Source organism: Genypterus blacodes, unplaced genomic scaffold (genome assembly GCF_046128005.1).
Source record: "Genypterus blacodes isolate CSIRO-AG114 ecotype Tasmania unplaced genomic scaffold, CSIRO-AGI_Gbla_v1 ptg000156l_1, whole genome shotgun sequence".
Classification (NCBI taxonomy): Eukaryota; Metazoa; Chordata; class Actinopteri; order Ophidiiformes; family Ophidiidae; genus Genypterus; species Genypterus blacodes.
This window is the reverse complement of record NW_027466957.1, coordinates 3,691,425-3,705,379: the sequence shown is the minus strand read 5'-3', so window position 1 is coordinate 3,705,379 and position 13,955 is coordinate 3,691,425. Positions and strand designations below refer to the sequence as shown.

Here is a 13,955-nt window from a genome sequence, read left to right as displayed (position 1 = left end):
ATCTAATAGCAACAGTTTACCAGTGAATGTGTGCTGTGCAGACGTTTGTCACCAATGACACACATCAGCACATTATGACCGTAGACTCACTGTACGCTTCAATATTCATTCAGTATGCAGTTTACAGAGAAGTCTGGTTTTATTTACACTATCATACAGAAATCTACAGTATCACAGCACATTAGCCTCTTTGGTTTTGGGCCTAACTGAAAATCGTAAGCCAATTCATACACAAATGAAAAGTCCACAAATATTAACATAAAAACATAAATCACTGGAGTTTTACAATTACAGTACCCTACAAAAAGTGAAAATAAAACAATATATTAACTTACAAAACACAAAGTTCTTGATTTTTACAGTTTCTGTACCCTACAAAATAATTGCCCAAACATGAAGTTAATTATTTGTTTGCTGTCATAAAGGATCTGCAACAAGTCCTGTAGTTCCTTTAGACAATCACCAGGTAGTATTGAACAGGTCATCAGTGAGAGATCCAGTTTTCTCTGGACGTTTGAGCACTGTGGACTCTCACTGACACAATGAACCGCTGCGTACGGACACCACAGTGATGAAATTCCAGACTGCGATGGCACCAACATGTACAGTATTTAGTGAGGGGTTGGGGGTTGCACTCAATGAAAGGACGTTTTAGACCCAAACAGTTCTTACTTATCCCCAGTGTCTCTGAACCAGAACAGCACAAAGCTACCGCAGGTGATCGCACAGTCTAATGGGATTGCAGTTACCTCTGGAGCTGTGTGGTAGTGGTTTCGCAAAATGGAGACATGGCCGATTTGCCTGTAGAGAAAATCCAACCTAGTCATTTCAATCACTGTTAATGTATGAAGTGTAAATCCTGAAAGGTCTTTCCAGTCAACAAAAACGATGATTTTCTGGAAATATGAGTGATTTCCCTTCACTACATAGCCAAGCAGATTCATGAAAATGTGTGAAACTCAAGTTGGAGTAAAAGTACAAGTTCTGACAATTTGTGTAGTTTGACCTACAGATGCTAGGTGTGATTTATTTAATTTTTTTTGCATTTGGGGGCCACATAGAGGTCCTCTGTGCACAAATCAGGTCCTCGCTGTGCACCACACTCCACATTCTGAGCAGCTCCTGTGCACTCAGTTTGTGTATAACAATGAGGTGTTTATAAAAGCAGGGCTCGCTGTTCATGGTGCTGGTCCTGCGCCTGGTGATGCCAAAGGTCCTGAAGCCCGGGTGCATCTCTGGGGCCAAGTGGAGCCTCTGCAGGCACATCCCCAAAAACACGTCGTCTATGGGGTACAACTCCAGGTCTTCCGAGACCACAAAGAGCCTCCTGGCTAGCTTGGAGGACATTAGAAAGCCCCCACCCCCTACATATGGAGGATAAGGCTTATCGTACAGCTCCTTGGGAATGTAGTATTTGCTCTGACGGTTTCTGATAGGGATTGCTTTGGAGATGGTGTCGCCCACAAACAAGTTGTCTACTTTGTGCTCCTCCACCCTGAAGCCAATGAGATCCAACAGGTTGTGTGTATTCACAAACACATCATCATCCCCCTTAAATATGAACTGAACATGAGGGCAGTAGATGTCAAACCATTTAAGAAAGTTGACCTCTTTCAGGGTCAGATTGAAGAAGGTGTCCATGAAGTCCCACTGCAGGATGTCCCCGAAGATCTTGTCCTCAAAGTCAATCAGCTTCTGGAGGTTCTTTGTGTCTTTGCCAGTTGTCGGGCTTCCAAGCAGGAATAAAGTTTTGATCTTCTTCCCGTCCACCGTGTGCTCCTTGCCCCACGTTTTGCGCACCGCCTCCCGCCGGTCGTGCTGCTCTATAACGGACTTGACCACCATGAGGAGGTGCACTTCTCTGTCCGCGCATATCTCCGGGTGGTTGATGAGCATCGGGAAGTATCTACAGTGTCTGTGAAGCACAAACTGGTGAAACCTGGGGTCCAAGCGCCGGAACCAGTCCTTGGTCCTCACCGACGCGTCCTCGCTGCAGTTGAGAACCTGTGCGTCCCAGGAACTTGGAGTCCCGTTGGAGACTCGTTGCGCATCCAAACCGTCCCCGGGCGCTGGCGTGGACGAGCTCGCCGGGCTGCTCTTCACGACCCCCTTCTTGAATGGAACACATCCCGAGCCGCACCACTCTGCATCCCGCACATGTTTCACTCCAACTCCATCCTTCTCCGCTAGTTTTAATTTATGGATCATTACAAAAGACGCACAGACGAGAGACAAACTCAGCAGAGGCTTCAGCAGACCCACCCGCTTCCTCCGGTAGAAATGATCCATGGCTCTCATTGATACCCCTCAGATGCTGCTCCTCCTGCCGGCATAATGGGTCTCAACTGAGCGTCCGAGTCGAGTCCACGACTGCAGTCCCTCCTCATTTTGACACCCAAGGGTGCATCCTCGGCTATAAGAGAGCGCTGACACTGGAGTGGCCCCGGGGCCCATTTGTGCCATGACGGCGGAGTCACAAACCTCCTGTCTGTCCAGAGCACTGGTGTGTGACAGACTGGCAGACAGACAGCATAGCCCCAACCTGCCTTCCTGCCCCTGCCTTTAAACTAACTGAATCCCCCCCCCCCCTCCTCCTCCTCCTCCTCCTCTCCCTCTCTCTCTCTCTCTCTCCTCCCCTTCATTATGTAGTGCTGATCTCAGACCTGTAAGTCTTCCTCTCTCTCACTAACTAGCTGCAGTTAGACATTTGTGACAAAATTGATTAATGAATTGATACATTGGAAAGAAACATAGAGATCCCCCAGAATGTATGTGTAAATATAACACGAGGTTCTTTTTCTACCCACTTAACCCTTAGATGCATAAGTGGGTCAAAAATGACCCGGTGAGGTTGTTTTCTTGAAATATCTTCGTAATGAAAAATTGTTATCATTTCATATTCCAGGTATTCCTCAAAAAACATGTTTTTGATATAATGCCATTTACATTTTTAACTTACCTTTTATACATTTTAAGAAATTGTAGTTTTTGTATTAGTACCCCAAGCTTCCATAAGTGGGTCAAAAATGACCCGCATGCATTTTCTATGGAATCCAATGGGAACCTTTGATTCTTATCACCTGTGGCTGTCAGGAATACATTAACTGTGGACCACACAGACTATATCAGAAGTGTCACCCCTCAGGAAGATTATTTTACACAGCAAGAGCTGATACGTGTAAGTATTATCTTCATATAATATATATAATATAATATATTTCTACAGTACATGCCAAGCAAGCCCGCCAAGTACGGCCTAAAGATCTTCTGGGTTTGTGATGCACGCATTCCCTATGCAATAGATGGTATAGTTTACACGGGGAGACAACCAGGGGAAGAAGTTCAGAAGAATCTGGGGGAAAACATTGTCCAGCAGTTGTGTAGTAGATTTAGAAACACAGGTCGCAACATCACCATGGATAACTTTTTCACCAGTGTGCCTCTTGCGCAGCATCTCTTGGAGAAGGATCTCACTATTGTGGGGACTCTACGTCAGAACAAGCCAGACATCCCTCCTCTGATGAAGCCTTCCAAGTCCAGGGAGGTTCATAGCACAGAGTTTGGATTCAACGACAGCCTTACCATGGTCAGCTATGTCAGAAAGAAAGGAAAAGCTGTTGTGCTCCTGAGCACGATGCACCACGACAAAGTAGTGGATGAAAATAGCCACAACCCAGCCACAGGAAAGAAGCAGACAGGGCCAACCAAAGAGAAAGAGGTGTCAGATCTGCCCAAGTAACAAAGATCGCAAAGTCAACAATAGGTGTGGGAAATGCAATGTACCTGTGTGCAATGATCACAGCCAGAAACAGGTAGTTTGTCTGAACTGCATACAGTGATTAGACAAGAAGGCAAAACAGGGAAAAGAGAGAGGAACTGTCAATGACTGGACAGTTACACACATACATACACACAAACACACACACACACACACACACAGACACACACACAGACACACACACACACACACACACAATGGATGTTCCGATTTTTCTATTGCTGTTCTGGGTAAGTTTCTTTTTCAAAAATGTTAAAAAGTGAAAAAGAAACATGAAATCATTCTTGTGTGGTCCTAAATACAATACTAAATATTATACAAGTGATTATTCTTAACCAAATTGACAAAAATGGCATAAAAACACATTGATTCTAATATGGGTCATTTTTGACCCACTTCTGGAAGAGTGTAGGGTCCAGTCACTCGTGCATCTAAGGGTTAACAATAATAAAGTCATTCTACTGTATTTCCATCATTATTATGGCAAATAGTGTAAATTCTTCAGGTTCCCTGGAGAAAGGGTGAATTTGAAAGTTTTTCGCGCCCCCTTGCGACTATTGTGTACATCAACAGCGTCACAATCATCAAAATCAAGCCGAAGGGAATCCACAGGATAATTCACGCATTGTATGGATAAAACCGCGTTTTAAGTTAGCGTTAAGTCCACGCGTGACAAGCAAATAACTAAACTAAACTAGAATAAAGATGACGCAAGAATTAAAGCGGAAAAGGCGTCTTCAAAATAAAAGCATAAAAGCCTAGTCATTTTCTGTCAAGATAAAATACTACAATAACCAAACCAATCCTTTCACAAACACCTACGCCATTAATATGAATGTATCTAAATTGTAACAACAATCTATGATACTTCACTGACACTTGATAATGATGGATGTGTTGCAATCCAAAACCGAGGGAGAATGAGAACACCAGTCTATTGAACACAGAAGTAAACAAGCTGCCCCACGCCGTCACACTGACACAGATCCTGACAGACTAGTCGGGCTTTATTGTGGTATAGGATACTTCCTCGACAGCAGACTGTGACCCGCATTGATCGTCTATGACAGAGTTACAGGAAATGGAGGCGGGGTTGCCACATTATCTTCACATTAACGCCACTTGTTCCAGGCTTGATTAAGGTGTATGGGCGCTCACGGCGTAGTTAACTACTCGTAAATGCTTCCGGACGACGGTGAAGCTTCATGTCGGGGTCACTGAAGGACAGAGGCGACGCTACACCTGCGAGGAGACCCGAAGTGAGTGTTAGTGACGGTGCTGACAGTCAGGGGCAGGTTATATTAAATATTGATCTCTAACTATCGAAGTCGGACACTCTCACCAGTCGCCTTCGTGAGCTAACCAGCGTTAACGCTGATTAGTTAGCTTAGCTGTAGCTAACGCGTCCATTTTCAGACGTAGTTTTGTGTCGCCACAGAGAAACAAGGTGATTAAAGATAGTGGAGTAGTTACTGTAGCGCACCATGTGACTGACTTGATTACGTTACGTTGGAAGCTTCCTAAATAACCTTTGGCCCCGCTGGTGTTACTTTGAGATTCGCCTCGGAACATCAAATGTCTCAAGTCTGTTACGATGCTAGCTGAAGAATACAGTAAAACAACACGTGGAGGCTTCAGAGCCGTGCATACATGTGAAAATAGAGCTAAATATAGTGGAAAGTGTTGGATGGACCTCAATTTATTGGAAGGCCTTGAGTCAAACTGAGTAATTCCACAGATGGGTAGTAATGTCTCTCTAACCTGCCAGCACTCAGAGAGGAGTGTTGCTGTCTGACCAAACTGTCCAATAAGTTTACTATCTTGCAGTTTATTAGAATAGATGAAAAAGTACAGTCTGAACTGGAATTGTAGAGCCAAAGCCTCAAACTTCCAGCGAGCATGTGCTCAGGGGTGTTTCAGAGCAAGAGACTTTATTATGTTTGGGTGAGGGAAGTCCTTAATCTTGACCAATAAAATGTCTAACGTACTGGTTTCTCAAACTTCCTGTAAACTGGAAATCCAGTTTCAAGACCTACAAGAAAGCTGGTTGATCACACATAGATTTCTGCAGGAGTAACTTGTGTATCAAGTTAAGTTAACTTTATTTGTAGAGGCCAATATCACATACAATGTCTTAAAGGGCTTTACAGACCCACAACATCAGGAAAATTCCAGACTCCGCCCAAAGCTCTCTGGGAAGAGGAGGAAAAACTCCTGAGAAAACTTTAATGTAAAAGGAACAAGGAAAGAATCCTCAAAAGAGGCAATTCCATGAGAGATTCTCTCTCCATGAATGGCTTGGTGTGCAATAGGAACTTTCAGTGGGATTAGACAAAGGTACAAAAAAGCACAAAGAGCAATATACAAACTGGCAAACTGTTTAAGCCAACAGATATCACACGAAAACCAGGGATTTGTCTTTAGAGGAGCAGTAGACTTCAAAGTGTCAGATAATAAGGAATTCATGTTTTCTGTTCAGGTGTCCAATGAGGCCTCATTAGGGTTCAATGAATTTAGACCACGTGCCAGTACCAAGTCAAGTGTGTGTCCACCTCTGTGGGTTGAGTCTTGGACATATTTGGAGCAACCCACTGAATCAGTGAGGGTGGAGAGTGGATCCTTCTGATTCTGAAAATTAATATTAAAGTCTCCCTGTATTTTGTTGTTGTCCAGGAGTCATCATGTCTGTGATAAAAACAGAGAATTCATCAAGGAATTTAGTACAAAGGCCAGGAGGACTGCAGTACAGAAGGAAAGTTTGTAATTAACTAGCCATGTAAACCCTCAACTGGATTTCTATTCTAATTTTGACCAGTGTGTGTGGCCATCTTTATGATGACCTGCGCTGTATGATGACATCATATCCCTCTGCCAAGAAGAAATCAGGTTACTGGCCGACATCATGGGGGACTGTCAGTAGCACCAACCTGTCAGTAGCTGTGCCTTAACAAGGTTACGCTCCGTGAGCTGTGTGTGTGCTTGTAAACACACTGAGTAACAGTGTGAGCGTCTTTATTTGGCTGATTGATTGAACTGTGATCAGATATCAGTGATCAGGCCATTTTGCCATTGAAACTATATGATCAGATGATGAAACACCACCCATGACTCTTTTTATTTTCTACTTTACCTGTATATTGATAATATATATTGATGACATGAATCCTTCGCTCACCAATATCTGCAAGTTTTCCTCAAATTAGTTCTTGAGAAAGGCCCGAAGAAAACACAGTAAATCTCCCGGCCAACCCATGACGAGGCATGAGACTGCAGGGCGGTGGGCTCGCACACAAATCCAAAAGAGAAGTTGAGAGAGAATTCTAGAATGCCCAAATGAAAATTGTTAGCGTAAAATGTCAGTAGTTCTTGCACGGTTGTTTATTAAGGCCCCTGGTCTTTGTTTTGCAGATGCCTGGTCAAAACGCCAACTTCATGAACGCAAAGCGGAAGAAATGTTCAGAGTCAAGAAGTTCCAGAAAGGTTGGTATTGCTCTGAATACAATGTTTTCAGGTGTGAGGCGCTGTGGTCGTTTCTACAAAACATTTGTGTGTTACTTTGAGGTGGCTGGCCTCCTGGCAGCAGATGTTGAGGTCACTGTTTTTTAGCTTGTTTCTTAACTTCAAAAAAGTCTGTTTTCGTCTGAACTGCATGATTGTAATTGTCGGATCCATCAGTCTAATATTGGTCTCGTCTGTCTGTCGCAGGCTACTGCTACAAGAAGAAGAGCTGATAAACGAACGAAAACGCACTCGGCAACAATCCATCAACAGAGCAACTCAATTGCAAGTGCGTACAGCAACTCCCTCACACCTCTGGAGAGACTTTCACGCATCACCTGCGAATGCCACCTGCTTCCGGGTAGCAGGAGATGCTCGGCCTCACCGCAGCTGGAAGGCCAAGAGGGCAAAGAGAACGAGGCGACGGCGGCGGCGATGGCGCAGGACAGATGCCGAGTGCACTTTGCGCAGGACAGACAGGAGACGGAGCAGATGGATTACCAAGGCGGCGACAAGAGCGTCTTCCTGGATGACGACAGTAACCAGATTCTTCCTGTGGAGCAGTTCTTTGGAAACCTGGACATTGTACAGGTGAGGAGTGGAGTGGGTGTGTCAGGAATTATTGTTGAATGTAGGAAAATCACACTTTCATCTTCATTCATGCTGCAGACACAGTAAGGGAGGATGAGAATGATTTGAGGCTATATTTGGACAATTAAATAGACTTTGTATAGGCACTTAAGAGAGGAATAGTGATGATTCTCAATATGAGTGCTTCACAATGTGGCCCTTTTTCTTAATCTCATTTGTGTTTATCTTTCAACTGGTCTGTCCAGTTTCATCTCATCTGTAATGGCTCACCTTCTGTTTGCTCTGTTCTCCAATAAGCATCAACCTCTGCACATTTGTATGAATGCCATATAACTGTGCAGAGTTTAATCAGTTCCTCTTTAACATGCAGTAACTGAGCCCGACATTTACCATATTGGCTTTTTCCTTTTTGATAAATATAACTCGCAGGTGAGGAGTGGCAACTTGCATGTAAATGTTGAATTGAATTTATTTGATGAATTAAAATACAATACAGCATTCAATCAGCAATCGGTATGAATCACACGAGTCCAAAGTTTAAATTGTCTGTCCTCCACAGGACTTTCCTCAAAGATCATCAGTAGAATCCGTCCATGACCCGAGGAAGATCCGGAGGCGGCATTACTATGCAAAAGAGGACAATGATGACGAGGACGTGGGTGAGAGCAGCACACAGCAGGACGACACAGGGGACACTTAAGAGTAAATCAGACTGAGGGCTGTGGTGAAATCAGTGCTGCCAGTGGCGAAGGAGAAAATCTAACTCTGCTTTGGAAACAAGCCACCAAATGAAACTCAGATGCTGCGTTCAGTCGCCGCCAATCAGCTGGAGAACTGGAATCGTATGTGACTAGTTTGCGGGCGCTCATGCTTCTGTGTGCGGGGATGTTTAGGAGGTAGACCAATGACATCACTCACTGCCATATGTAAATATGGAAGACAAACCTATACCTATCGCTGTTTGTATTGTACTCTGAATGTGCGGTTTGGTAAACTCCACCTACAGAGCAGTTATCAATAGTTCGCCATTGTGCTGTATTTACATCACCAGGTACGAGTCACCAAATTCTGACTTTTGTTCATGATACACACTTGGAATCTGACATTCTCTGATTTGAGGGACAGATAAAACACACGGATTGGAATGGATTTAAACCACATAGGAAAAGATAGAAAATCAGAAGTGTGTATCTGGACCTGGAGTGTAAATGTGGCACACATCTTAAACCGGTATTGTGGAATGTTTCATGCTATCGCTTTGTCAAATCTTCTGTTGGAAAAGTTTGAGAATGTGTAACTTTAAGTTGAGAAGCACTAATGCACAACAATCGCCACACGCCAAACTGTTTCCTGACCTTAAAGTTAATTTAGTGTGATGTTCTGCTTGTGTTTGTTTGATGCAGACACACACATGAATCATTAAGATCATTGCACTTTAAGATGAAATCAAATGCCAAAAGGAGTGCAGGTTTAACAAAAAAGCACCTTTTCCTTAAATGATGATATTAAATACATCATGTCACATAGTGACTTGGACGATGGTTCACACGCCAAAGACACAATATAAAACGAGCTATCACCGCTAAAAATGTAAATGATTCCATGTTAACAGTTCCTGCATGACGCTCCTTCACCTTATTTGTTTTTTCTTCTAAGTCTTGGAAAATGAAAATTTGGTACACTTACATGTTTAACCACGTGATTTTTTTTTTCTCCTCTCCGTGACAAACTGCAAAATAATTGACTTACTATATCATAACTACAAGATTGTAAGTAAATGATCAGGTTAGTATAATTCTGAAGAAAAAATATACTGGAAAATGTTTGGTCATCTGAGCTTATTGCAGGCTTTTGACCACTACACAGAAATATCAAATTTATTTAAATACTTATAAAGTCTCCAGTGTGTCTGTGAACATTAGCTTTAAAAACTCATCTTTGAGGTTCAACATAATTGCACTAGTGCTTGTGTTTCATCTGTTGCTGTTAGTCACATTTAATGAGTTATTGTTTCCTGCCTTTAAACATTTGCCTAATTTAAGCACTTATATCATTTTCATATTTTTCTATGCAACATTTTGACCCAACGCCTGAAATCCAGCAGTCAAGCATTTTACACGACTGCTAACGTCAATAAATGTTCTGTTGATTTCAAAGTTTTGCTTGTTTGAAGTTACTGTCGGTAAACAGTCACCGTTAACTTAACCATGACGTAATGAGAAAAGCAACTTTTACAGCATTATTATACATGTCTTCCTTCAGAAAAGGTTTCAACTGCAAATAGAAGACTCGAATGACACCACGTACATCCTGTTTTCACCTCTTAGTCATGATAAATATTTTTCAACTGACAAACAAGCGCACAGCGATGATGACTCGAGGGACTCACTTGTCACAAACACTTGCAGAACACTACAGCAAACTCAGAAAACACCTAAGGAAGAACAAAGACTAACTGTCAGATGTCCTGGGAGGATTTCCAGGAAATCAAAATATTTGGATTGTTTACACTTCTCAGGTTGTAGCTCAACTTCCAGATTATGCTCATTGATACAAAAACAATTACATAATTAACTAAAAATTCTGGCTATTTCACAATTTTCCAAAACATTTCCAGGTCAGGAAAAACATTTTTTTTAAATGCGTGATTTTTCCTGAGATTTTCCTGAGCCTGGAAACCCGGAGCAAATCCCTGCGGACTGAACCCATTCACAGTGCTGTAGAAAATATTTAAAAATACAAAACTGAGTGTAAAAGACTGAGCACTCATAATATCTTAGCATCTTCAGTCAGTTATATACTAATCAAAGTCCACACAGTATAGCACCCCTCGTATCATAAACCAGAGATCATTCACACGACTCTGATGCGTTTGCCTTTGGCCTTGCGTTTTGGCTCGCTGGTGCATTTGGCTCGTTTGAACATCTTCTTCTGGTCACACAGCAGGTTGTGGGCTCCCTTCTTGTGACACGCAATGTGGACCAGCTTCAGGTTGTCCCTGGTGAAGAGCAGACGGTAGAAGTAGCCAAGGTTGATTTCTGTGCACGTGTGACTCTGTGCAGCGTCCAGCAGAGCAGGAAGGATCGTCCTCTTCTTTTCAATCCTGCACACAAGTTTCACAAGAAATATGACTTTCATTTCGTTTACATAAGGCCAGAGACTGAATTTTGTACTATTTCCTCATATTACAACATGTAATAGGTCTAACACGTGCTGATTAGACTTAATCTGATGAAGTGTGCAGGACAGTTCTCCCAAGCGTCTCTGACCTGTGGTCCAGGTTCCACGAACTGAAGATGATGCGGCTTTCCAGGTTGCTGTAAGGATTGATGGAGTGCAGAGACTGACACACGTCCTGGTCAAATGACCCCTGAGGAGGAAACGCAAACAAAAATGCTTACAGACAACAATAACAACAACTTTCTAAAGGTTCTCATAGGCAATCAACTATCAAATCATGATCAGGTGAGACAATACAGACCATTCAGCCTTTTATGAAGTTTATGTTCACAGTCAGAGAGGCTGCAGTTTGTGGTGGTTCTGTCTTGTATGATATTACACCATAAATGCTTTTACTTCGTGTCCCTCCAAAGTTTGTGTTGAACATTAACACTTGAGGTTGCCAGCAGTCGAAAGACAAACGTCAGCGCTTTGATTGGTCCTTTGCTGTAACAACAACTGTCACTGTAACAACTGTCCTTCTGTAACAGGTTGACATCAACATGTGACACACCTACAGTAGATACACATCCATCTAGTACGTGGTTTGGAAGCGAGTGATTAGCCAGTCTGCCATGTCACATCTGGTCAATGAGAGCATAGCAGGCTTTGGGAAAGAGCCTCAAAGTGATTCCCCAGGTCCAAACTAGTTCACTGACATGAAGCTCACTAATCCATGTGCTATTTCTACAACAACGCAAAGATATAAAGCAGCAGATATGATCATAATCTATCAACGCCCTGGTTACCTGGCAGGTGAACCATCCTTCCTGAGTACAAAAGCGATCCGTCTCCTTTTCCGTCCTGTCAAAGTAGCAGCCGTTGTACTTGGCTGACTTTAACATGTCCGTCAGACAGTTTGCCATTTTCATAAACTCTGCTCTGACTTTGGGCTTCTGGATCGTTTTGGTGGCATCATCGACCTGAGGCGACAAAGATAACGACTGAATATGAACGTAGATGTCTGATTGGTGAGCATGAGGTAGGTGGTTGATGTTTTACCTCCTTAACGTAGCCTCGTATTCGGCTTGCACAGTTGTACTTCATGTAGGCAGACTTTGTCTTGAACCGAACATCAACACCTAAAAGGAAAACTCACTTAATGAAGTCTGCAACATATTAACTTAAACGATGAAGGCACATGCACATATTAATGACTGTGACCAGTTTGTAGTTTCTCATCTCTGTTCCCGGAAATTGAGTTAATAAGAGTTTAACATAGATTCCATATATGTGGAATGATTTGCAGTTTGTACAGTTTGTTGATTTGTGGGACTGTGTACCTTTGAACCAGTCTTCGTCCTCTTCTCTGCTCTCTCGCTCAGACGTGTCCTCCAGACTCAGCAGCAGGTCAGTCAGGATTTTCCGTCTTTTAGGAGAGAGCTCATCTGAGAAGAGGTCCTTCACCGCTTCAATGAGGCGGTCGGCATGCAGGTCTGCGCTTAGTAACCAACCGACATCACACATAACTGGAAAACACAAGCACAGAAAGGTTAGATCCAAACATATTTTCAGCTTTCAGGACTTCCAGGAAGTTTTTTTTTTCCTGATGTGCTGTCATGATTGTGCTCTTGTCTGTTTCTCTGACTTTACCTCCACTCCACGTTTGCTCTCTGGAGAGAACCACAAGTTCAGTGTTGTCAGCCACAGTTGGAAAGTATTCCTCCGTCACCTCAGTCCCATCCTCATACAAACACACATGTGCACCAGCAACAGGCACCTGGGACACAGACAGAATAACAATAAGAAGAAGAAAAACAGGAACGACAACAAGAAGACTAACATTCTGTTCCAATCTCCCACTATCAGTTGAAGATCAAAAAAAAAACCACACACACACAAACACACACGCGCGCACAACCTAAACATGATTAGGTTCTATGTACGGCGCATAGACAGGCATGATAGATACATTTTAATCCAAGCATAGGAAGTTCTATCTCATAAATGACATTTCAGAGTACTCACAGAGCTCAGAAGCGAATGCAAAACGCTCTTACCTGTAGTTGTTTACAAGCCTTTTTGAGGAGTTCTTTTAGATTTCTTGCTGCAACCCCATACTTTTTGTTGTCATGAAAATTTCGAATTTTCATAGGTTTATATTTCTGAAAAAGCCCAAACATTGCACAGTTTCTATTTACACCAGGAGTTTCCGGCGCTTCTTCTTCCTCTATCAGTAGATTAGACATAGAAGTGACGCACTGCTGCCCTCTAGCGCTTTGAATTATTCAGTTCACACAAACGCAGAGGCCCAGATTGTTACATTTCATGTTCTCAAGACCTGCTATTCAGAAGTATAAGGTATTTTTTCTTATTTTTTATTCAGTCATTATGTCATATGATGTACATATGATGTACCCGCCTGTTTAAAGAAGACAACCATTGTGCCTGTACAAAGGATTCCATCAATTATCCTAGGCCTGTGGCACCAACCGCAGTTGTAATGGAATACTTAGAGGAGCTGGTTAAATAATACTGTACATAAACAAACAGACAGCCTCCTTGCAACCCTTAGAGCTTGTTTATAGGACTAACAGAGATAAGAAAAGATAAAACTTTATTTATCCTGAGGGAAATTGTGGAGGGTGATATGTTGATGATGCTGTCTCACACTGATATGCACACTGTACTAAAACATATAGACGGGAGGAATGCTTATGTCTGTATGCTACTGGTAGGTCATAGCTCACTTTTTAGTAGTATTGTATCTTCCAAACTGATTCTGAAAAAAACATTTGGGCCTCAGTAATCAGATCTGTGACTGGCTGCATGATTTTTAACTGGTCATCCACATTTATTTCCCTAAAACAGGAGCAACACATGGCCGCTCATTTTGTCAGGTACTTAACTGGATCATCAAGTAAGGAGC

At 42.6% G+C, this 13,955-nt stretch overlaps 3 protein-coding genes across 3 annotated transcripts; 1 reads left to right on the top strand and 2 right to left on the bottom strand.

Moving 5' to 3' along the window:
- Window positions 1–120: 120 nt before the first annotated feature.
- b3gnt7l (UDP-GlcNAc:betaGal beta-1,3-N-acetylglucosaminyltransferase 7, like) lies at window positions 121–2,550 on the bottom strand. The gene has a single exon (XM_076167086.1). It carries the CDS (start codon window positions 2,296–2,298, stop codon window positions 1,027–1,029), a length of 1,272 nt encoding a protein of 423 aa, XP_076023201.1. The 5' UTR covers window positions 2,299–2,550; the 3' UTR covers window positions 121–1,026.
- A 2,215-nt stretch (window positions 2,551–4,765) lies between these two features.
- On the top strand, window positions 4,766–10,109 carry cunh1orf174 (chromosome unknown C1orf174 homolog). The gene is made up of 4 exons (XM_076166638.1): window positions 4,766–5,037; window positions 7,187–7,258; window positions 7,484–7,867; window positions 8,427–10,109. The coding sequence occupies exons 1-4, from the start codon at window positions 4,984–4,986 to the stop codon at window positions 8,565–8,567; spliced, it is 651 nt and encodes a 216-aa protein (XP_076022753.1). The 5' UTR covers window positions 4,766–4,983; the 3' UTR covers window positions 8,568–10,109.
- On the bottom strand, window positions 10,107–13,253 carry dffb (DNA fragmentation factor, beta polypeptide (caspase-activated DNase)). The gene is made up of 7 exons (XM_076166637.1): window positions 13,087–13,253; window positions 12,680–12,806; window positions 12,370–12,555; window positions 12,089–12,168; window positions 11,836–12,009; window positions 11,137–11,237; window positions 10,107–10,970 (listed from the first exon to the last, which is right to left on the bottom strand). The coding sequence occupies exons 1-7, from the start codon at window positions 13,207–13,209 to the stop codon at window positions 10,721–10,723; spliced, it is 1,041 nt and encodes a 346-aa protein (XP_076022752.1). The 5' UTR covers window positions 13,210–13,253; the 3' UTR covers window positions 10,107–10,720.
- Between the last annotated feature and the right edge of the window lie 702 nt (window positions 13,254–13,955).

What these genes read in the sequence shown, in the direction of transcription:
- dffb (XM_076166637.1), bottom strand. Translation starts at nt 13,209, where the DNA reads ATGTTTGGGCTTTTTCAGAAATATAAACCTATGAAAATTCGAAATTTT. An exon ending in AGAGCAAACGTGGAGTGGAG is followed by an intron (nt 12,556 to 12,679) that starts GTAAAGTCAGAG and finishes TGTGTTTTCCAG; the next exon opens with TTATGTGTGATGTCGGTTGG. An exon ending in TACGAGGCTACGTTAAGGAG is followed by an intron (nt 12,010 to 12,088) that starts GTAAAACATCAA and finishes TTGTCGCCTCAG; the next exon opens with GTCGATGATGCCACCAAAAC.
- cunh1orf174 (XM_076166638.1), top strand. Translation starts at nt 4,984, where the DNA reads ATGTCGGGGTCACTGAAGGACAGAGGCGACGCTACACCTGCGAGGAGA. An exon ending in CACCTGCGAGGAGACCCGAA is followed by an intron (nt 5,038 to 7,186) that starts GTGAGTGTTAGT and finishes TTTGTTTTGCAG; the next exon opens with ATGCCTGGTCAAAACGCCAA. An exon ending in GAAACCTGGACATTGTACAG is followed by an intron (nt 7,868 to 8,426) that starts GTGAGGAGTGGA and finishes TGTCCTCCACAG; the next exon opens with GACTTTCCTCAAAGATCATC.
- b3gnt7l (XM_076167086.1), bottom strand. Translation starts at nt 2,298, where the DNA reads ATGAGAGCCATGGATCATTTCTACCGGAGGAAGCGGGTGGGTCTGCTG.